This window comes from Sprattus sprattus (genome assembly GCF_963457725.1).
Source record: "Sprattus sprattus genome assembly, chromosome: 3".
In the NCBI taxonomy this organism is placed as follows: Eukaryota; Metazoa; Chordata; class Actinopteri; order Clupeiformes; family Clupeidae; genus Sprattus; species Sprattus sprattus.
The window spans coordinates 36,144,974-36,170,268 of NC_137922.1; the positions used below are offsets into that span (position 1 = coordinate 36,144,974).

Sequence of the window (25,295 nt, forward strand, 5' to 3'; positions counted from 1 at the left end):
GGGAGTTTAACGCACAAGCTGGTGCGATTCGACAACACAACGGTCAACTTACCTCCATCACAGAGAGCCTGCAGGAGATGTCGGATAACCACAGTAGGGGCATGAGCTCCATTCAGGAGCAGCTTCAGAGACTGTCCTTATCAGGCCAACGAAGCTTTTCGCCTCGTAATCCTTCTGATGCATGCCTGCCTCCTCCAGAGCGTTACTCCGGAGCTCCACACTCTTGCCGGAAATTCCTCGTCCAGTGTGCTCTCGCCTTCGATCTCCAGGCATCTGCTTTTCCCACGGAGAAGTCCCGGGTGGCATATATTATCGCGCTACTCACAGGTAAAGCCAGAGACTGGGGAACCGCTGAATGGGAGAAGGGTTCTTACTCCTGTACTTCAGTTGCGTTGTTTTCCGCTGAACTGAAGAAAGTTTTTGATCACGTGACACCAGAAAGGGAAGAGGCAAGGGGCTTGTTCAAACGGACACAGGCCGGAGGATCGGTTTCGGAATACTCACAAATGCAACGTAGCCATTCATCTCGTTCTCCGTTTTTGAAAACAAACACTGCTGCGTATAGAGAGATTCCAGAGCCTATGCATCGCGGAGGAACCTGGCTGTCAGTGACTGAACGACAGCGCCGCCTTAAACAGCATAAATGCATGGAAAGGGGCCAGGAAGGCCGTGTTGTTTCATCTTGCCCACTTAAAGGCATCCAGAGGGCGCTGGTGAGCCGAACTATGACTTTTGAAAGTCCTACTCGACCTCTGATTCAGGCACAATTAAGCTGTGCTGGGAATAAGGACACTGTCACGGTCCTGATTGACTCTGGTGCTGATGCCAATCTTTTGGACATGACTTTTGCTTCTCAGCTGGGAGTCGGTCGAGAGGTGCTGGGAACACCTATCCACGCCACTGCTTTGGATGGTCGTCTTCTCTGCAAGGTAACACACCAAACTATTCCTCTGCAAATGAACATGTCCGGTAATCACCACGAGACTCTCTCATTCCATTTAATTCATGCTCCTCAGCAACCTGTCATTTTGGGATATCCTTGGCTTAGGAGGCATAATCCTCACATTGATTGGGCATCAGGGACCATACTACAGTGGAGTGCCCATTGCCATGCTGTTTGTCTGAGATCTGCTCTGTCACCTGCCTTGCCACCTGTTGTGTCTGAGTTTCCAGATCTTTCTGACGTCCCTGAGGATTACTTGGACATCAAGGAGGTCTTTAACAAGGCTCGGGCCACCTCTTTGCCGCCGCATCGCCCATACGATTGTGCCATTGACCTGCTCCCAGGTACATCTCCTCCTAGAGGCAGACTCTTCTCTATTTCTGCTCCAGAGACCAGGACGATGGAGAAATATATCAATGACTCCCTGGCGGCAGGACTTATTCGGCCATCATCATCCCCGGCTGGGGCAGGGTTTTTCTTCGTGGGGAAGAAGGACAAGAGTCTGCGACCCTGCATTGATTACAGAGGACTTAATGACATCACTGTCAAGAACAGATATCCTCTCCCACTGATCTCCTCTGCTTTCGAGCTCTTGCAAGGGGCTACTATTTTCACTAAGCTCGATCTTCGCAACGCCTACCATCTGGTAAGAATCAGGAAGGGGGATGAATGGAAGACGGCCTTTAACACCCCTAGTGGCCATTATGAGTATTTAGTTATGCCTTTTGGCCTCACCAATGCACCTGCAGTCTTCCAGGGGTTGGTGAATGATGTTCTCCGGGACCTGCTGAACATAAGTGTTTTTGTATATCTCGATGACATTCTGATTTTTTCTAAGTCTAAACAGGAACATGTTGTGCATGTACGTCAAGTCCTCCAGAGGCTCCTGGAGAACCAGCTTTTTGTCAAAGCGGAGAAATGTGAGTTCCATACCACAGAAATAGCTTTTCTGGGCTTTATAGTCAATGCTGGCAACATCCGGATGGACCCAGCAAAGACCACGGCTGTCACGGATTGGCCTACCCCTGCTACACGCAAGGAGCTACAACGCTTTTTGGGGTTCTCTAATTTCTATAGGAGATTCATACGGAACTATAGTTCAGGGGCAGCTCCCCTCACTGCTCTCACCTCCCAGAATGTGCCCTACCGGTGGTCCTCCACGGCTGAGAGGGCTTTCAGTGAGTTGAAGGCACGGTTCACCTCTGCCCCTATTCTGATTTTCCCTGATCCCTCTCGCCAGTTCATTGTGGAGGTGGATGCTTCGGACACTGGTGTAGGGGGAATACTTTCTCAGCGGTCTGCTGAGGATCAGAAGGTTCACCCATGTGCTTTTTTCTCTCGGAAGCTGTCTCCAGCAGAGAAGAACTATGATGTGGGAAACCGGGAGCTGTTAGCTGTGAAGCTGGCCTTAGAGGAGTGGAGACACTGGTTGGAAGGGGCGGAGGAGCCGTTTGTGGTCTGGACGGATCACAAGAACTTGGAATATATTAGGACAGCCAAGCGGCTTAACTCTCGTCAAGCTAGATGGGCTCTTTTCTTTAACCGTTTTGCTTTTTCACTCTCCTACAGACCAGGATCTAAGAACGGCAAACCCGATGCTCTTTCTCGTCAATTCCAGTCAGAAGCCTCTCCCTCCCACCCCGACGGTATCCTTCCGGCGACATGTGTCATTGGTGCCGTAAGCTGGGAAGTGGAGGAGAAGGTAAAGCGCTCCAATGCCGAGCATCCTGCTCCCAGTGCTTGTCCGAATAACCGCCTGTTTGTCTCTGACAGTCTTCGCTCCCAGGTTCTCCAGTGGGGTCATTCTTCTCGCCTGGCTTGCCATCCCGGGGTGAGACGCACCCTAGCACTGCTACGACAACGCTTCTGGTGGACTACGATGGAGAAGGACACCAAGGGATTCGTCGCTGCTTGCCAGATCTGCTCTCAACACAAGAGTACTCACCAAGCTCCCTCAGGCTTACTTCATCCTCTGCCAGTTCCTCGTCGTCCCTGGTCTAACATCTCCCTGGATTTCGTCACCGGCCTACCACCCTCTGACGGTAACACAGTCATACTCACGGTCATTGACCGATTTTCTAAGACAGCACAACTCATCGCATTACCCAAGTTACCCACTGCCAAAGAGACTGCCGAGGTTATGTTGCATAATGTTTTTCGGTTGCATGGTCTTCCCTGTGATGTGGTCTCTGACCGAGGGCCACAATTCACCTCTCATTTCTGGTCAGAGTTTTGCAGTCTGTTGGGGGCTACTGTCAGCCTGTCGTCTGGGTTTCATCCCCAATCCAATGGTCAGGCGGAACGTATGAACCAGGAGATGGAGACGGCTCTACGATGTCTCGCCTCCCGTAATCCCTCTACTTGGTCGAAACAACTCCTGTGGATCGAGTACGCCCACAATACCCTTCCAAGCTCAGCTACTGGTCTCTCTCCCTTCCAGTGCTCACGTGGTTACCAACCACCGCTTTTCCCTGAGCAGGAGCGTGAGGCCAGCGTCCCCTCGGTTCAGGCGTTTATCCAGCGGTGTCGACGTACTTGGAAGCAGGCTCGCTCTACTCTTCTGCGCTCCTCCGACCGCTACCAACGTTCCGCCAACCGACGTCGCATCCCGGCACCCCGTTACACCCCGGGGCAGCGGGTCTGGTTATCCACACGGGACCTTCCTCTCAGAGTGGAATCCAAGAAGTTGGCTCCCCGTTACGTGGGTCCTTTCCCCATCTCTAGAGTCATCAACCCTGCAGCGGTTCGTCTCCGTCTGCCAAGGTCAATGAAGGTCCACCCGACGTTCCATGTGTCCAAGGTTAAACCCGTTAATGAGAGTCCGCTCCAGCCTCCTTCCAGAGCCCCACCACCCCCCCGGCTCATAGACGGAGCACCCGCCTACACGGTTCATCGCCTCCTCAAGTCCCGGCGACGCGGTAGGGGAATACAGTACCTGGTGGACTGGGAGGGTTATGGACCTGAAGAACGCTCATGGGTCCCCAGTCGCTGGATTCTGGATCCACCCCTCATAAGGGAGTTCCATCGGTCGCATCCGGAACAACCGGGTGGTACTTCAGGAGCCGTCCCTAGAGGGGGGGGTTCTGTCACAAATTCCCCTGAATTCTAGTTTGTTTTCATCTGATTTCATGTTTCTGTTTATTCACCATCTCCTGTCATTTCAGATCTGGCCACACCCTCTTGCCTGGCAATCACCTCATTACTCGCACCTGGTATTCTCCGCCCATCTCTGCACCTGCAGCTCATCCCCTCATTAGTTTCAGTGCACTAATACCTGTCTACTCTCACTTGTTCTTTGCCAGATTGTCTTGTGTGTTTTTTGCCAAGCTCTCCCGCGATTGTAGTTACGTTTGCTTTATCTGATTACCCTGTGCTTAGACCGTTGGACTGTTTCCTGGATTACGATTACCCTGCCTGCTCCTTGTCGGATTGTTTGCTGTTTTGATCTCCCGGTTCTGACCCTGCCTGCCTGTCCATCGGATTCTGATTACCCTGCCTGCCCCTTGTCGGATTATCTGCTGGACTGACTGATCTCCCGGTTTTGACGCGGCCTGCCTGTCCTTCGGACTCTGACTACTCTGCCTGCTCCTTGTTTGGATTGTTTATTCTCTGGACTGATTTCCTGGTTTTGACCCTGTTTTGGATTAACGATATAAAGATACTTTCTATACACCCTGTTTGTTGTCGTGCTTTTGGGTTCCTCCTTGTCTGTACCTGAGAACGTTACAGATTTGCCGCAGCCACTGAGTGACATAATGACTACAAGCAGTGCATTTCAGAATCTGAACAGAGTTTCTGGTCTGACATACTCCAAACTCCACACTACTGATGAAGTCATGCCTCATGGCCTACTTTAGACTATTACTGGGCATTTATGGTTGAACAGGAGCATCACTTCACTTGCTCTCAGTGGTAAAACTCATCTAAATGACTTGGTTGAATGATCACTGAATGTGATTGCTGGTCATTCCGCCAAGCAGAAAACCACTAGGGATTTAGGGGTAAATGTTTCTCACTGCAATCAACAGGTAATTGCAGTCAATATTTTATCGTGTTGAATAATAATAGGGTGTGGAAGGGCAATTCATGTGAATGTGATAATATTTATGTATGTGTGTGTGTGTGTGTGTGTGTGTGTGTACATGTGCATTGTGTGTGTGACATGTGGGTGTGAGTGTGTGTGTGTGCATCTGTGTATTTGTGTGTGTGAGTGTGAGTGTGTGGGTGTGTGTGTGTGTGTGTTGGGGGGGGGGTTGTACTGCTGAAATGAGAAAGCATAGAAAAGCTCTAGGAGACTGAGACCACTTACAGAGGAATCTCAGTTACGATTAGGACATAGCAGGGATTTCCTGAATGAAACGAAAGAGCAAGAGAAGAAGGAGTAGAGGAGGGATCAAAACAGGAAAGAAAAGAGAGGTAGAGGGGAAAGGGAAAAATTAATTGCGAGAGACAGTTGAGGATGGAGGTCAGACAATCCACACTGAGTGTGGCTCAAGATCAATGTGAAACGACAAGGACAATAAAGGGAGATAAAGAGAAGAAAGAGAAGAGAGGAGATGAAGGCGGAGATGAAGCTGAAAGGGGGTCAGGGGATGAATTGTGAGAGATGCAGTGAAGAAGAGCGAGAAAGAAAAAAAGAGGAGCGATGAAGGGAGAGAGACACAGGGGGGAGGCGAGAGGTACAGAAAGAGAAAGAGTGATAGAGAGAAGGAGGAAGAGAGGAAGGTGAGAGAAGAGAGAGATGGGGAGAGAGTATGAGGGAGAGGCAGATAGAGGGGACAGGGAGAGGGGGAGAGAGAAGGAGAGATAGAGAGAGAGAGAAATAGCTAGAAAGAAAGAGATGGAGATGACCCACCTCTTAAGAAACTCCATGTACTCTGTCTGCTTGATGAGGCCCGTCCTCATCATGATGGTCTGGAAACACTGGCGGTCGATGGCCCATAGCTTCACATTGGCCAGAGCTGAAGAAAGAGGGGAGGGAGGGAGGCAGTGTGTTAACAATGGTACTCCTCCATCTCCATCAGGTTCATAGCACAGGCAGAGGTACACAACACAGACACACACAATCACACAAACACACATACACAAACCAGCAGGAAGAAGAAGTACAATAACATGCTCCCATACATCACTTATACATTCTGTGCATACACCCCAGAACACAGGTGTGTACAGCGGCACGTCTCCCATTATATGTACAAATGAAACAAACGTTACAACACCCACATACGACCCTCATTGTGGAGCCATTTCATGAATGAGAAGACTCTGGAGTAGGGCCGCCGTGATTAGTCGACGGAATCGATGACATTGACACTGAAAATGCGTCGACATCAATATCTTAAATCAACAGTTTTTTTTATGGATTTACCTTATGGAAATATCTTAAATGCTTCTGCTCCTTATAAAAAAGGATTTTTTTTCTTCTTCAATATCACTATGGATTTGCTACGTGCATAACATGAATCGTTCTGGCTCCAGTCCTTGGTCGGCTTTAGTCGATGCTACAGTTTTTCAAAACGATAGTGGCTGCAGCAGATCCTACTCAGTTTTGAAAGAAGAATAACTTGTACAGACACAAGGCTCCTAAAGTATGGGTGTGCTTCAAATGATCAGAAAACAAAAAGGTGGTTTGTCCACTGTGCAAAGCTTGGATGGCATACCACAGCAATGATGGACCACCACAAAAGGCAAAAACAAAAGTGTGTGTATTTATGTTTATTAAATTGCCCTTAGCAGGGAGAGCTTTTCAAAATGTTTTGCTTTTGTAGCTGTCAAAAAAACACTCAAACACTCAAACACAAAAAGTTGTTTTTTGATAAAGGTGTTAGTGTGCGCACTGGGCTCTGAAGTACATTTCTGTGTGTAGGGAATGTCACAAATACAATCGAGAACGTTTGCAAACTCCAAGATAATTAAAAGAGATGAGACCCCAGTCAATGGTGGAAGATTTCCGTGCTATGCTTCAAACAAACTAACCAGGCTAAATTCGCCCTAAAAGAGTATGTTTCACAAACATGACGGACTGCACTCATTAAAGGAGAGGTGACATTCGCGCAGAACGCAGCCTTTTACAACACTCCTGTGCAAGCCTTTCAGGCTGTTGCCTCAACAAGGTGGGAGGTTTGAGATGGCCCAAAGATGCTCCTACAAACACCAGTGTACCCTGCCCTGCCCTGGATGCCAGGTTTCGCAGACTGAGATTCCTGTCCCCAGATAAAAGCCTGAGACTGCAGGTGAAAGTAAAAGCCCTCGTACTGTACAAGCACAGAGATGAGTGACAGAGGTTTAGCAACAGCAGAGATCATCCTGTGCCTAAAAGTACAGATCCTCTGCAGTGGTGGGGAGCAAATTAAGTTTCCCTCTCTGGCTGTTCTTACAAAGTCTTATTTGTGTGTACCTGCAACATCAACACCGTCTGAACATCTCTTCTCCAAAATCTTATTTGTGTGTACCTGCTGCATCAGCATCGTCTGAACATTGCTCCACAGCTGGAGACAGAGTTTCCATGAAAAGCGCTAGCCTTAGTCCAGAACATGAGGACATGTTGACATTCTTACATCACAACACACATGTCTAACAGATGTTTTGCGTCTTTTATACTTTGAACATGTTGCACTTGGTTTATTATGCAGACCAAACTTTTTTTTACCTTGATAAGAGGTTCACTAGTAACTACTGCACTACTGACTTAAATAAGGAGTTGACAGTTTGCACTTTCATTTTTCATTTTGTTCTGTTCTGCATAATACAATCACATACAGTTTGTTGTTGTCAAAATAAAAGGAACTTAAATGAATAGGTCAACTGGATTTTAATTTAAATTAATTGTTCAGATTAACCATCTGTAATCGGTAAAATAGTTGAAAGATTTGCTGTCTGAAGAGTAAAATAGTCACTAGTGGCAGCCCTGAAAGGAGTGACTCATAGTCCTGGCCAGGGGTTAAAACAGCTGGTCAACCAGAGTCACCGTGCTTTGGCTAATTAGTCGCCTGCAGACAACAAGCGCATACCAACTGTCAGGCAGTTTACAAAAGGTCACATGCAGAAGAATCAAACCGGTGGTGCTGTAATTATCCAACCGCTGATGGACAACAATTGTACCCAAATGCTGTCAAATTGATTTCCTTTCTACCATAATCCTGGTGGTGACTGGGTAGCTGTGGAGACTCTGCCTGAGGTCGTCATGGAAATGGAGTCTCTATGAGATAAAAAGAAGCATGCACTAACGCTAATATTCTGGGGCATATACTTAATAATTAAGGGCTCCAATGGTGTTTCTAAGAAAAGAAAAGGTATTCATTCCCTGTGGACCTTCAGGCAGTGTGAAAAAAGATCAAAAAAGGGTGATCTGCTGACACATAACCTGATTCTTGAAGACTTATGATGTTCACAGTAATACCTCTTGCCATTTTATCAGGTGCTCATAGCGTAAAGCCCTGTCCTGTCCTTTCTGGTCCTGTAATGCAGCCCCCCTGCATGATTGTTAGAATGTTCAGTTAATGTTGCGACAGTTTAAGAGAGGCAGCGTTTCAACTGCATAATCATTTTGGAGGATGTAGTTTGTGGTGCCGTTAAACTGTATTGAATTTAACACAAAAGTATTGCTGTTATTTAACCCTACCTCGTTGAATGAAATGGGTTGGTCAAAATAAGCAATGCAATACGATTCAACAGCTCCACAAACTGCAGCCTCCAAAATTATCAAACAGTTGAATCAACAGCTCTCTCAATGATATATAATATTATATATTATAACTTTCATGAAGCTAAGATATATTGCAGGACTGGTGAATTAGACTGCATTAGCTTTAGCTTAGTGCTTTTAATAAACTGGCAAATGAGTGCATAATTACATGATGAATTCCAAAATGTCTGATTCACTGGGTCTTTTGGGCACAGGGAGCTGCTCGCAACCTTTAAGGGAACTTGGATCCATCATTGTATGGAGTCCTACGGGATCGGTCTCCACTACTAAAATGCTATCTTGCCATGACAGCCCCTGCAGTGCTGGAATCACCCACAGGCCAGCCCAACACAGCGTGAGTGTGGTAGAGATAACGGGAGGATGAGGCAACTAGCTGCACACAACTCCGCACTGGGAATTCCCTCTCGGGGAAGAGGTATGGGCTCTCATTCCCTCTCCACAGCAGGGCCAGGCTGTTAGAGGACACACAGCTCCACAGTCGGACAAATGGGGAGTATTTTTGTTTTTCATTTCCTAAAAGTGCTTTGCACAGATTCGAGTGTGCGGATGCTTCTTTCCATTACGTTTAATTATATAAAGGTCCAGTACCTCAGCCAAGTTTGATACTGGATGAGTGGTTTTGTTGCTTTTGTTTTTTACTTTCAACCTCTAGGCCAGATATTATTACAATATTGTAAAATGTTGACATCTAATGTTTCCTCTGCCCCACTTGGTTCAACTGGTAGACCACACATTCTGATGAAATATATGCCTTCTGTGAACTGTGAAAGCATCTGCAAAACGAATACATTTAAATGTATCTATACCTCCGCCAAGGAGACTATGTTTTCAGAGCGGTTTGTTTTTTTTGTTTGTCTGTCTGTCTGTCTGTTTGTCAGCAGGATTACGGAAAAACTACCAGTCCAATTTTCATAAAAACCTGGTGGTACTTTTCTGAATACATTAAATACATTCACAGATACATTCAATTATTTTTTAACTTATTTAACATTGCGAGAAGCCTTTGTGGAGGTCTGCGCTCTTCAAGTGCCCTTGTAGTTGTATTTGTTTTTGTGTTTGTGTAACTAATGTGTTTTTTATGGCGGCTGAAAATATTGTCTGTGATAACCTTTGTGGGAAACCACTATAATTTTCCATTAAGAGAACCATCTGGCCTTCAGCAAATAGAATATCACTGCTTCTCTCAGATCCTGCTGAGAGATGCTGGGTGATTCTGGAGTTTGATGTCATGTTTATCAAGACAGGTGGCTGTTACTCAGCTTACTGATGGATCTCTCTAGATGCACCGAGGAACGGGAAAGAGAGAGAGAGGGAGAGACAGAAAAAGTGGAAAAGATGCTGAACATTAACGCTTTTTTCTCCAGTTCCCATTTCCAATTCAACATCAATGAATCACACTAATCTGTATACAATGGGAAGACTAGACTAGACTAAATTGCTGTTTGCTATCAAACAATCATGACTATCTCCAAAATATCTTATTAAAGTAGTGTGAAAAGCAAAACCACACCATGAAACGACAAAAAAATAAAACTTTCTTGCAGAATGAAATAAGAGAATGAAAAAATAAAAAACCCTGTCAAAAATGCTGCCAGGCAAAGCATGGTGCATTACCTGCCAATTAGAGCCTTTCGTTTGTCTGACTTCTGTGGTGGAATCAATTATGGGTGTTCACTGGCAACCCGACAAGGACCTTGGAAAAAAAAGCGATGTGGACAGTAGCGGGTGGATTGTCTGAGAGTGTGAAAAAGAAAAGGCAAAGCCAGGAAAGAGAGGCACTACATCTTCACATGCCATTAGGGGCAAAGAAAGCAGTGGCCTCAGTGCACCTAGTATCTAACACTAAGACTAACAAAGGGGTCTGGAGAGAATCTATCTCTAGATCTTTAACACACTCATCCCTCTTCACTGGGATTCAGTGCACCTCACACACACGCCAATTGCACAACATTTCCCTGACAGAACTCCGATTTGGCGGTACACAAGTCTGATGGCTTATCCGTTATCTAGAAAGGTTATTTCTGGACTCTGGGGACTTTTGGGAGTGCTTTACAGCTCATCGGGATCGATCGGTTCCACACGGATCGTCAGATGTTCCCCTCAGCACTCTCACGGTAACTGTTCAGCTAAGAGAAGTAGGGGTCAGTTGCCTGTAGAGCTCCTCACTCAATTATATGGACTCTTTATCCCTGACTAACTAAAGGGCTTTGAGGCTTTGTCTTAAGGGAACAAGATTATTAAGTAATTGATAGGAACTTTTATAAGTTCTTAAAGGGAACACGATCATCTATGTGTCTTCAGAGTCAGTTACATGAAATTAAATGTACTTGCATTAACATGGTATTATTAATTACTTAATTACACAGTAATAGGAGCAATTCATGTAGCAATGAAGAAGTTAATAAGGGGTAATGTAACAGCTGAGCTTTTAAAAGAGCCTTCTGAGGGTTAGATGTTTTGAAGAAGCGTAAAATCACGTCTCTTCTATTTGTGTTCTTTGTCTGCCTGCCTTCTTTGATATTTTGTTGGAGGAGATTTCAAGTCTGCTCAGGTAAACCATTCGTAAATCAGAGCCTTCGGAGTGATTCCGCTGGACATATGTGCAGACTTCAAAGAGGGCTCAGTCTGCTGTTGCCAGGGACGCGGATGTTCCCCATGATCACCCTACTGAAACAGCTGCCAAGCAGGCAACTTGAGAGGCAGGGGACTGATGTTCAATCACATCAAGCTGGCAGAGGAAGGGGCACAAGAGCCATCTATCATACGCTGTCTGGTTTTGCCCGGAACACCTGGAGAGATACGAAGCGTTTCCAGCTCAGCCGCCAAATCACACGGCCACGTACCGGAGATGTCCGTGCTCGTGGAAACAGGCGTCGCCACCAAGGGTGACATCAGCTCTTGAAAATACCAGGGAATGTTGAGCTTGAGTTAGATATTTAAGAACAGGGATCTAATTAAAAGAACTGATGAATTTATTTTAATCCTACCCCGAAGTTATGGATTAAAAATGTCTTTCCTGAGAGTAAGTCATTAAGCTGTAAGCATTAATTATTTATATAAATGAATTTCTTTAAAAAAAAACAATGTCTGGTCTTATCCTTGTCTTCAGTAAGGGCCCTATTACTAAAGCCAAAAACGGTATGCCTGGAGTAGTGTGCCGGGCCTGGTTGGAGAAGAGCCAATTACACACCTGGCTCCTCATCACCATGCACTGCACACCACACCACACATCCTGATATGGAAGGTAAACAAAACAAAACAACCTCAATCAGATAGAGTCTGACATTGAATGTCGGCTTATACTGCTGTCAGAGGAGGAGGAGGGGGAGGACCCTTCAGTCTGGCTGCCTTTAATTTGCCAAGGTCATAATGGCACCAAACACCTGATTAGTCCTGATGCCGTGTTAGAGGAAGAGACCTGCAATGCTGCTGGTCTGCAGGGAGGCTTGTCTTTGTGCTGTCTTCAAAGCAGAGGGTGTTGTGTTTGTTGACGATGGGAAGATATCTAAAACAGTCCTATAAAACTGAAATCTGGACTCCTTTAGAAGGATTTTTTAAAGGGCTGGTGACGTAAAGAAATAAGAGACGCAATATTTCTGTTAATGGAGCACATGACATAAAAGGTTGAAAGGTCGAACTGAAATTACTTTCTGAAAGCCTGCCACTGGCAGTTTCAACAGTGGAATTTAGGACCTCAAAGGAAGGCCTTAACAAAGTCCCAGCCCGATAACAGCGTCTGTCAGACATAGCAAAGAGCTATTTTAAAAAGAGCTAATTTAAATTATCCTTTGGGTACAAATTAATTGAGTCATCCTTTCAGCAATGGAACTAGTGTGTGGTTGACATCAGGTGGGTCTGGAATAACTCACTTCCATTTGTTAATGGCATGTACAATTAGTGGTAATATATATAAGTAAAACATATTTGTATATATACATTAAAACTATTGAATAGAAATTAACTGAATTAAAACGTAAGCGCATGAATGGCTTTTAGCTTTTAACTGTACGTTAAAATGTAATTATGCTGTTGAATAATGCCAAGGTGCATTTATGTACTCTGCTGATGACATAGGATGACATAATCAAAAATAGTGTTAGAATCCTGATTAGTGATAATCTCTTCAAAAACACACACTCACACTTCCACTCTCATTCTCTTTCCTCTCCTCTCTTTGCTCTTTACTTCCATCTCATACTGAGTTTACACACACACAAACACACACACACACATGGACACACACACACACAAACGTACAGACCCAGTAACACTGTCTCCATCAGTAACCAGTCTTTCCACAGCTGCAGATTGACAATTTCGTCAATATATTCATTTTAACGGAAGTGTGCTTAATTAAGAAACTCTGAGAAATCTCGTTTGAGGAAAATGAAGAGAATTCCAGTGTGAAATTGAGTGGCAAAAACTTTAAATGAACATAAAACTCAAAATAATGATATTTCATATTTCTTAACACTCCCCACTAAAAGTGCCTGTCCTTCCTTAATTAGTTGCCCAGGCAATCTGATCCCATAAAGCTAGTGAATTTATGTGTGTGTGTGTGTGTGTGTGTGTGTGTGTGTGTGTGTGTGTGTGTGTGTGTGTGTGTGTGAGAAATAAATAAAAATACACAACTTCATTCTGAGGCACCCAAAAAAAGCAATCTAATCAGAAACTGATTAGCGCAATCAAGCGATTTGCTAACAGCCAAATTAGCTGTATTGATCCCTGCCCCAGGAGCGGTGGTGTCTCCTTTTGATTGACTCAAGCGTTCAGTAGTGTGGTGAGGCCCACTCCGACTCACTTCTGTGTGGCCAGGCAGGGACAAACACACACACACACACACACACACAAATTTACAAATGTGTTTTTCTATCCACAAACACAGAACTCCTTACTTTTCATTTCTCATTTGAATAAACGCGTTTTGCGTGTCAACAAACTTTCATGCTGAAATAGATCCTGACAAGTCAACAACCTGGATATTTATCTAAGGTTTGTAAAGCTACTCTCTATCCAGGACCTACGATGCTCCTGTAACATTAACATAGTTAGCTGGCCTCATTTAACCTCCCCTTAGCCAGTTCTTCATTTGGGGACTATACCGCAGCTAGTTAAAAAGCTAAATTGCTCAAGCTAAACAAGCTAAAGCTGGTCAACGGAGATACAACGTAGGCGGTACAGCGAGTGGTGTGGCAATGTTTGCATGGCTTTACCAGCATTACATTACCCATCCAGCTTGTAAGCCTCCATTTTCATTTCTAGCTGTGACAGAAAATCTGAGCCGGTTTTCTGATGCTCATCCTCCAATGACTGCGTACAAGGCCAATTCTAACATATGAGTGACAATAAGAGGTTTGTCTGACCCTTTGTGCTTCTGGGTGACAAACTCAGAGGCTGAGAGAAAGCCCAAGGCAAGATGTGCAGTCAGAAGCTCTGTATCTTAACGGTGCAAAGTTTAGCCTTAGTCTCAAGTCTTAAATATACGTATTCTGATGGGAAAATAATACATTCAATTATATTCTATTTTATTTGTATAGCGCCAAAAATATGAAATGGTCTCAAGGTGCTTTACAGAGCAAGCACAATGGCCACAGGGGCTAGGAAAGAGTCCCTTTTAATCAGGAAGAAACCTCAAGCAGAACCGCGGCACATAAATCTGCTTGAAGCCGGTCGGGTAGAGAAAGAAATGAAAAAAATATAAATACAGTTCTCCACTTCTTTTCGGGTTTTAATGTAATGTCTCCTGCTGTTATAAATGCATTTACTGTTTCCTGTTCCTTGCAGGACAGTGTGATGTTTAATCCATAAGTATTCTCATTTTCAAAACAATGTTTTGGTGTGGATTCTGACAAGGCAACCATTTTTGAATCTCAAAATTGACTCTGTGATCGTGAGGCTGATTAAGCAGACACCATCTGCCTCAGCAAGTCCTATATTACTAGCCTACTATCATTTCTAGTTTTTGTAAATAGATAATAGGTAACATAATGACATTTAATTATTCAATTGTAAATGTACTGTGTCACTCATTTGAATTAACATCAGAGCAGATTATGTTGGAAATTAAAAACTAAACAGCAACACTACTGTGTGAATCCAAAACCACAAATTGTACAGTAGCAGGAATTAGACAGCAAGTCATAAACAATGACAGTCAAATATTTGATTGTGAATAGTTGCAGTACAGCATTCATAGAGCAAGTATCAACAAACTCTCTGAGACAGGTGTTTAAAGAAGGGTTATGTGATGTTGTTAAGCCATGCAAATATTGATGCTACAGTAGGCTTCTGACCCGTCTATCTTCATTAACCAATCTCTGTTCCGGTTGTCCTCCATGCATTAGACATTACAGTAGCTTAATCACAAGGAAGGTTAGGAGGACCTTAAGCACTTTACATTCATGCATATAAGAGCTTCGAGGAGCTATGTCAGCTCACACTAGCAAGTCTTCAGTAAATTTGGCCTATAGACCTACTTCAGCCAGCTGTTAGTCAGATAGCTGAGTTAGACGGTTCAAGAACTATTACCTGCAAAACGAAGTTAAATATCCAGTTCTTTGGCTTGTCAGGATTCATTTCAGCTGCGTAGAGAAGGTTTGTTGACGCTTGCTGTGTCATTGCTTTATCCTTAACGGAATGCAATTCTTTGAGCTTAGGCTACTGTCCTGAATACAATTATTTGTTTGGATGGAAATGCAGATTCAACACTTCACACCAAGAGTTTCAGATTTAGAAATTACATTTATCTGTACACATCATAGCACAGGACGTTTATTGAAATGAGAACTTATAAGTCACAAGTTAAGATTTCTGTGTTGGTGGAGAAAAAAATCGTATGGCCCGCGCATTTACAAGTAGTTATATTTAGCCTTTTTCCATTGTCTGCAGCCCAATTAACAAAAGTCACTGCTCCCACACACAGACTCTCTCTCTCTCTCTCACATACACAACCAGCACCTTTCACCTGTAGACACACACTTCAGCTGAGTGAATTAAGGCTGAAATAATGGAATTCTCAATAAAGTCCAATATCTGTGATGGTGGTCTGTGTGAGGGAGGAAATTGAACATGAGGTGGTGATGCTTTTTCATTACCACCCCCTTTCTCACACACACACACACACACACACACACACACACACACACACACACACACACACACACACACACAAACCCACACACCACCCAAACACCCTTTTTGTAGTTCATTTTCATGTTTCGTTTGTGTGAGAGTTGAATTCTCCCACACCTCAGATGGTCTTTTTGGAGTCCCTCACTAGCAACACATGGCTGTCAGGCTTCACACACACACACCCACACACACACACACATACACACACGCACCCACGCACACACACAATGGATTGCCTCACTGATCCCTTTGATGTTAGCATACTGTATACTACACACTAACATACATTCACAACTCACAACACACATATACACACACACACACACACACACACACACACACACACACACACACACACACACACACACACACACACACACACACACACACACACATACAGTACACACACACACAGTCCTTCACCACCTCTTCCTCCCAAGAGAAATTAGCAAGAGAGAGTTTTGTAATTCAAATGTGACAGTCTCAATGCTTAAATGTCTGCTCATAATCTTCACAAATATCTTTAAAGGGGGCGACTCGAGTGCACACACAAGGGTACAAACACACACACACGCACACACACACACACACACAGACACACACACACACACACACACACACACACACACACACACACACACACACACACACACACACACACACACACACACACACACACACACACACACACACACACACACACACACACACACACACACACACACACACAATGGCTAGCACTCCGGGCACTGGTACAGATAAGCAGCAGCTATGCCACTACAAGTGTGAAACACGAAACACAATGATTTGCTGGGGTAATGTTTTCCCACAGAAGTCCTCATCTCCACCTCCACCCCTCTTTCACTGTTAACCCCGGCTCTGAGTAAACAGGGTGAGGAGTGGGGGAGGAACCTCAAGGTTATGGGATTTACTGTAATCTGCTGGACTGAGTTTGAACCAGCCAGGACCAGTCCACAACGGCACCACACGACTTATTCTTCAGTCACTTGTAGCACTGAAGGCAGAAGTCATCCCTCGGTGCCTTGTGACCCTACACCTGGCAGATAATCCACGTGAAATTTGGATTTGCGCGCATCAACGGCCGTGGCACTATACCCCCCAACAAGTGAACGCAGTACAGTGGGAGGGTAGGGGTTGTGGTGGAGGGAAGTGTTGGAAATGAAAGAGACGCCCACGTAATGAAGGGGGATGAGAGGTTGCCACGGCAGCCATTGCGCCTAGCGACACGGCCGACTGTCGCTGGTAATTCATTCGGGGTGGTTGGTGACTAACGCATCTGTGCACGCTTCATTGTAATATGAGACGTCAAACCCTTTACTTCTTCGTCCGTGCCTGGAAATTATACAGACGATTTATCGGTAATATAACGAACGGGGAGAGGGGGGCAGGGGAAAAGAACACCGCACGCGCAACAGGCACAACAAAAGAGGAGCCGATGTTCAAGAGGGAGCGGTTAATTACAGCCATCCCCATGAAAGGCTTAATTGCAAACTTGGGACGGTAAACAAGTTTATTGGAAGGATGACAAATCTGCCCCCCCCCCCCCCCCCCACCCCACCAGCCCAGACCAGCTGTGCATCCCTCATCAGCGCCGCCAATCCAGGCCCTGATGAATATTCAAACTTCCGGCCTCGAAAGCAGGCGGAATCCTTAAAAACAGGGGGTGCGTGGGGTGGGGTGGGGGGTTCCTGCGTTGAGTGCTTCTTTTCTCGATTCCGCTGAAGGGTACGTGAGGGTGGTACATACAAACACACATATACACACACACACATACACAGATGTACACATGCCCACATATCTAAGCACACCCACAAAAACACACACTCCCACACACATACACATATTTATTCACACACCCATGCACACACTCTCACACATATGTATATATACACACTCAGACACATAAAGGGGCTTGCTTTGAGCTCTGCTCGAGTAAAAACAAAACCCTCTGTGTAACTACACACTCCAGCTTGTTCAAGCAAAACACACACGCAGGCACGCACACACCCACACATATCACACCCATACCACACACAGACACAGACACAGATACGCACACACCCACACACACAGCCACACACACACACACACACACAGTGCACACACACACACAGCCACACACACCTCACAGACAAAACATAGGTTTGGGGAGAGAGACCTTATCTGTTATTCCACTGGCAGGATCCCTAAGACAGGTGGCAGTGAGATAGGCCCCTGTGTCAACCTGATGAAACAGGACTTCAATTAAATAGGAGCCTTGATGCAGAGTTGCCAAGGAGAGACAGAGGTAACAACAAGATACTTATTCTGAGTGTGTTGTCAATCCTGTATTTGACATCTGACAGTTTGATCCCCACATGCGCTTGCAAACACACATATACACATACACAGACACACACACTCTTAAACACACACTCTTATACACACACACACATACACACACAGGTCCACTGGATATCACATGTCAAAGTGCATTATGCACATTTTCCTGAGTAGTAAGACACATACTAACGACCACCACTTTCTAGTTTAAGTCAATACATTACTGTCTTGTCATCAGTATGTGCATCAACAACAACGACGGCAAAACATTGAATTGTTTTTAAATGTGTGTCATGTTTTGTCAGAGGTATGTGTGATAGTTTTACTTCAAACTGAGACGAAATCAACAGATCTGTGATGTGAATTAATCCTTTCCTGAAAACTCTAGTTCAGGAAGTGACCTGAGCCACTAGAACAATCTCTGAAGCGTAGCTACACATTGACTCCAATAGAGTTCATTAGAAGGGTGTGGTCCACTAACTGGGAGAGCTTTGTCTGGTTCAACACTGAAAATGATGGTACTATGTGGACATTGTCCTCAGAACTTCTCCTGCTTAGAAAGAGAGGAGCTAGAGGAGAAGAAACTGTCCTCAGCTGACTCGAATGAGTCGAAGACGAGTGCTTATTTCCTTATTTTTTTCTCTCCATTGCGGAGATTGAACGCAGCCTCCCTGGCCACCTGATTTGAGGAGGAGATACTATGCCAAGCCATCCTGAGGGACCGGAGCAATCAGAGACTCTACAGACTTGACTTCTTCTGAGTCTCTTAATCCGTTTGGAAACTGTCAAAGCAAAAGAGAAAGAGAGAGAGAAAGAGAAAGAAAAGAAAAACTGTTGCATTGGATAGAAGTGTGCCTTCCTTGATAAATCGAGTGATTGAAATACCCTTACTGCTTCTTCAGTCAAGGCCATCTTCCAATGTGCTTTTGAAAAGGAGATTCAACTCAATGCAATAAAGCACAGCAGCAAAGCTCCCGTTATGTGGCATCAACGCACTGTGAATGAAAAAGCACTCTTTCTCCTTTGGCTTCACACACAAATCAGCTACTTATTTCCATTCACTGTATTTCAAAACAGGCCTTTCCCTTTTGCAAAAATGCCTATTTTCCCGTTTCACTCATTTCTGCTGTCAATGAGGAAGTCAAAATGGGCCCTGACCGTGCACACACGGCAGATTAAAGCTATCACTAGAGACCGGTCTTGGTGCTCGAGAGAGAGAGAGGCAGAGAGAGAGAGAGAGAGAGAGAGAGAGAGAGAGAGAGAGAGAGATGCAGACTCTGCTCAATTAGACGCTCTAAGGAATGTATTGAATCCTCTGAAGATTAGTTTGCAAGTGAGAGCGAGAGTGTCACAGTTTTGGCAAAGCTTTGGGTTTCCAAGTCGGCGTGTAGTTTTGCATCCGAGAGCCTGACTCACGCTCTGTCTTGGCCCTTATTGTCGGGAAGTGATGTAAATTAGTGTTCAAAAGTGGAGGTTTGAAGTTATTTGTTTTGTCAAACCACACAGACCCAGATCTGGCACGGCTCAGGGTTGGGTCCATTTCACCGACAGGTGCTGTTTGGTGAGTAACCCTCCACCGCTTGAGCACATACACGTGTCTGCACCTCACTTTGCCAAACAGCAAATAAGTGAGTAAAAAGGATTTTCAGTTAGTTGTCTTGTTCAAACAAAGAAACAGAATAAAGAAGATTTAGTGACACTTTATTTAAAACCCAGCATCATGAGACCAACATAACGATGTCATAAACATGTAATGGCATAAGTACTTCTGACAGCTAGTGTCTAGAGATCAGTGTTGTGTCACCATAAGTGATAATTGTCATGACAGAATGTGGCAGAAGCATGTGACATAACATGCAAAATGTTACTCTAAAATGTTTGCCCATAAACTGCTAGACCTACTTATGACAGGATATGAAATCCGCCACGACATGTTGATGATGTTTATAAGGGTCTTGTGAAGTCAGATTTGAAGAGTTTTAAGTGTTACTTTGCTTATGTTTTTTAACACTGGGCAGACCTAGATAGAAAGTGGTCCAGTTCTGATTCGGCACAGGCCTGAGCAATCCATGCCAGATCAACACTGGATCCATGCCACAGCCCGAGCCTAATTGGTTGGGACTCCTTTCCATGTATGATCTAGCAGTAAGCCTGTGCAATGCACATGTCTGGCCCTTACTCGTCTACTGTGGTGTCAGAGGGTTGGTGCCCCCCTTAGAGATATCACTGCATGTAGCAGAGAATTCTGAAATCTCAAGAAAACATTTGGGAGAAATGAAGGCAGTGGCTCACGATCAGACACAAAGAAAGCTCCAAAATTACAAATAACACCTTGGCATAAAGCTGAAAACAGGAATGCTAAGATGAAAGATCACACATCTAAACTGAGTAGGGTTGGCATCGGTGAGTGTTAACCAGAATACACTCTAATATATCAAAGTCAAACAGAACAAACAGTACTGCCAGGGGCAAGACAACCTGGTGGTTAAAGCAATTACCTGTTAACACATAATGCGCTTCCACAGACTGATCTCAAAAGAACGCTTGGTCTCGTTAACAAACTGAATGTACGTGTCTACAGCTGATGAATATCGCCTCAAATTAATATCATAATAACTTCACTTGTTTTGGCAGGTTTCAAAATACCACTTCAGTGAATGCCTTTGGGGCACCTAAGCAGCTGTAGCTAATCTCTTAAACAGACATCAACCATTCAATAATCAATTATGAAATTTGTTATGTGGGAATTTCGGTTTTGTATGCGTTCCTAAGTGAATATAAAAAAACGAATCACAACCTGACATATTAATCAAAATATTGATCAACGTTTATTTATTATCGTTGGAAAGAGGTTTGAGATATCAGTATCAGTAAACCCCATCTTAATTTTATGTGCAAGCATATTCAGGCAAATCCTTTGATCTTTTCACCCCTCTGTTAAACTTGCACATGTATATCTACAATAAAAGCTGACCAGACATAACAATCGCCTGATCTGGGTGATCTATCAGTTGCTTCATGGTTTGCTGTTCAGCTATGACAGCCACAAGCTGAAGTGCAGCGCTCCACATCTGAGCATTAGTCTGTTTAATCTGTCGGCGTTTTCTCTTTTTGTGTGCACAAATTACGAGCGCTCAAACCCACCCATTAGTTAATGGGAAGCCATGTTTTGGTGCCGCAAGCCCGGAAAAATACCTCATGGTTGTATTCAATATCTATTGAACCAAATCAGTCACTGAAGGCAAACATGTTATTAGAGATCAAATACTCTAAATCTGATTCACAAAGAGACATTTCTCTCTGCCTCTCGCTGTTTTGTACAAACCAGCTGTTCCAATAAATCAGTCATTCATACAGAATTTATTCAAGATATCTGCTATAACTGAGCTAAATCCATTTAGTTTTACACTCTCACAGTTTGAATACATTTGTGTCAGAGTTGATTACAGCTGCCAATTCCAACCATAGCTCAAGCAAAGAACCTTGATCAAAGGTTCCCCCTTAAATAGTTATTTTGTTCAGTGTTCAGTGTACTATAACTTTAAGCAAAGAGACATGGCTTCAATTTCATGCATTTCCTATGATATAAAAGCATTTCTTTGATTTATTTTCCTTTTTTGCATCATAAACCATGGTGTTTACATTTTTCAAGAAGCAAAGTCAGCATCGTTTCTTATTAAACGCAAACCAGGTGGTTTCACAATCTAGTGTTAACTGTGTGTATGCCATTCCCTGTCTAAGTTACTGTTGTCAGAAGGTCACTGGCAGCAACCTGGAGACTGACAGCTCACATCTGAAATGAGCCATGTCTTCAGTGCCTGAGTGGCTATTGGCTCATCAGTTTTTCCAGAATGAACGATCAAGCATGAGTGGATTTATTCTTCTTTTTGCTCAACTAAAACAACACCTGTATTCAATTTGTAAAGTTAAAATGCACGGGCAGCACATTTTGTTTGGTTCGCCGCCTCAAAAGTGGAGAGTGGAGCAAAAAGAAATTGTCTGCTCTCACCAAAAAGAGAAAACACATGAGCTAAACACTCAAGAATCGCCTAATCCAGAACAAGAGATTGGGTTTCAAAACATCCATGCTATACGTCTGATGCAGAGCATGCCTCTTTATCTCTCAACTCCATAAAAGTCCACAAGTCTCTGTGCTCAACACACTCCAGAAAGGACGGCTTACCAGTAATCCAAAGGCATTACATCAACCAAGGGTCTAGTCTTAAAAAAACATCAAGACATCCTCTGTGACAAAATCATTTACCATTTTTGACCCAGAACATAGGAAAAGTGAGTAGAAACCCAACGATGAGGCAGTACTTTATGGTTACACCACCTTGAAAATGATAACTGTATAATGTGTATTACTAGTGCAGAGTCCTACTGGAGATGCTAGTCTCCAGTATGGAAAGGTATTTTGCGTCTCACGCCGTCGAGTGAATCAACCCGTTTAACATGCTAGTAACCAGGGGTGTCTCTTCCTCCCTCTTCTATCTTTATCTTTCACTTCATCCTGCTTTTATCTCTATCTTTCACTTCCTCCCTCTTCTAGCTCTATCTTCCTATTCCTCCCTCCTCTATCTCTATCTTTCTCTTCCTCCCTTCTCTCTCTCTTTCTTTCTCTCAAAGTAGTTCCGTTTTTGTCTTATCTGTCTTTGACTTTTCTCCCTCTATGTTCCCAAGTTCTTTCTTGACTCTATTTTTTCCTTTTTCCCCCCCACATCTTCTCCTTGAAAGGAATGCTTCTATGTTTTGCTGTTATTCTCTGTCTGTCTATCTCTTTCTTTTTTTCTCTCTCTCTCTCTCATACACACACACACACACACACACACACACACACACACACACACACACACACACACACACACACACGCACATACACACAAAGACAGAACATAGAGAGAGAGAAAGAGAGAGAGAGAATTCACACAGCTCTGCCCTCTCTGAGACTAACCCATGGGACACAATGAGAACTTTTGCATCCCTCTCTTTCTATCTCCCCCCTTCCTTCTGTCTGAGTCATGTCTGCCACTTATGACTCCTTCTGTCTCGTCAGACATTGAGAGATGCCATGCCAGTCTCCCTCCACCAAACCCTGTTGCATCAGCTTCCAGCTACTCGCTGTAACTCTAAGGTAGGCAGACTGGGTATAAACAAACTCCCTCCCAGCAGGGAATAGAGCCACTTGCATAGTCTTTCTTTTAAAAGGGTTGGAGCAATGGAAACATTGAAAATAGGACAACTGAATGGATAATCGCATGAAAGGTTGAGAACTTCCCATGTGTGGACTGTCTAAATGTCAACTCCTCCGTCAAATAGAGCAATAGATGCATAGTTGTATCTTTAAACTGATATTTGCATTTATGCATTTATTCAAAGACTGAAATTATTCCAAATCTTTTTGATAAGCGTGTGATGCATCTTCTTTTAATCATTCATGCCAACAGAGAATGTTGTCACACATCATAGAAGATGTTCTTATGGTTGAAATTGGCTCCTAGTTCACTTAATCACCTTGACCATCTACAGCGATATCTCTTTTTAAATGTGGTTGATGAGAAATGTCTATATGATTATAAGTTGTACAAGATTTGCTTCTGTCTTTTTGGTTTACTCATTTTAATGCCTTATACTTCTGGGCCTCGTTTCCCGAACGCGCACTTAGCCTAAAAAGGACTTGAAATCGGTCGTAAGAGGGATCCTACGTTGCAGAGCGGTTTCCCGACGCGACTTAGCTTAAGTTTATCTTTCGTTGAGAAGAATTCTACGTGTGGTCAGGACCAGTAGTAACTTCACACTTAGCGATGCAATCCAGTAGTAACTTCACACTTAGCGATGCAATCCACCAGGGGCGTCGTTCGGCCTATTATAGAAGAAATCCAAACAATGTTTCTGTGTATAGCACATCATGAGAATGTCATTGTTTCACCTGCCTATTCCCATCAAAATAGAAATAAAGAATATTGAGTATTTGAAAATAAAGATTATACAAAATAATATGTTATTGAACTAAGGAGATGGCTTTTCTGACTGTGTAGTTAGGCTGCAATGTTAGGAAATTGACATGTCATTGAGCGCGGGCAGCTTGCTTCATCAGTGGTAGCGCCTGTGCCTGAGATGAGTAACTTTGAGTTGTTTCCCTGAAGGCACTGAAGCCGTTCAACTTGTACATAAGAAGCCTATGAGTTTTTTGTTTTTGTTTATTTTGTATTTCTACTCTCCTTGGTAACTGTACTAATATTGCCTAATTGTACTGTGTCTAAAAATAGAGAGATGACTTTCTTATAAAGCGCCCTTTTGTAGTTGTTTTTCAATAATGCCCAATTATGCCCTGAGTGATGTTTTTTATTTGATCTTTTCTAGCCTATACAGTGCCACTTGAAAGTATGTGAACCCCTTGAGCACTTAAGCGTTTTCTGTTGTTTTACCATGATTTTTCATTTTTTTATCACCAATTTTCCATAGATGAAATGTCAGGTTTATGTTTATCATTTGCATGTACTTGTTTAGAGGAAATAGTTTGAGAAGCTAAAAAACTACATGAAACATGGAATTAGTCCATTTCAAAAGTAAGTGAACCCCCAGCTGAATTGATAAAGTCAAGCAGGTAACAGATTCAGTGAAACTTACTTGGGTGAATAATTAGTCAATTGAGCAAACCGATCATCTGAGACATCCTTAGGGAAAGGTTTGGGCAACACAGATTAAAAGAGAGAGGAAACCAACCAAACTACTGTAGTGCCAAGGTGTACCCACACAGATCAACAATGCAGAGAGGAAACGAGATATCCGAGAACATCAGGAAGAAGGTACTGACAGCCCATCAGTCTTGGGAAAGCTATAAGACCATATCCAAAAGATTCCAGCTCCATCCATCCATCCAAGACAAATAATTTTGAAATGGAGGGCATTCAACATGACCGCATCTCTGCCTAGAAGTGGACGCCCATCAAGACCATCACCAAGAAGCACCAGAAGAAGAATAAATCAGGTAAAAGTCAACCCACACATCACCTCTAAAGAGTTTCAGACCTCTCTGGCAGCATCTGGGGTAAATGTACATGGGTCTACAATCAGACGAAAATTGTTGGTTTTGATCGTGACAAAATAATTCTATCTCGGACTCATCTGTTTAAAGAAGGGACTTCCAGAAGGCCTTTGGTTTATCCA

The 25,295-nt window shown here is 43.8% G+C and overlaps 1 protein-coding gene across 3 annotated transcripts in view; it reads right to left on the bottom strand.

Moving 5' to 3' along the window:
• The window catches only part of prkg1 (protein kinase cGMP-dependent 1), a gene marked incomplete at its 5' end in the record, with an annotated part of 141,921 nt that overhangs the window by 57,730 nt on the left and 58,896 nt on the right, over window positions 1–25,295 (bottom strand). For all 3 annotated transcript variants that reach the window (XM_080835161.1, XM_080835159.1, XM_080835160.1), the window contains one exon: window positions 5,799–5,904. In XM_080835161.1, the coding sequence (XP_080691287.1) occupies window positions 5,799–5,904 (106 nt within the window). The remainder of the gene's footprint in view (window positions 1–5,798; window positions 5,905–25,295) is intronic.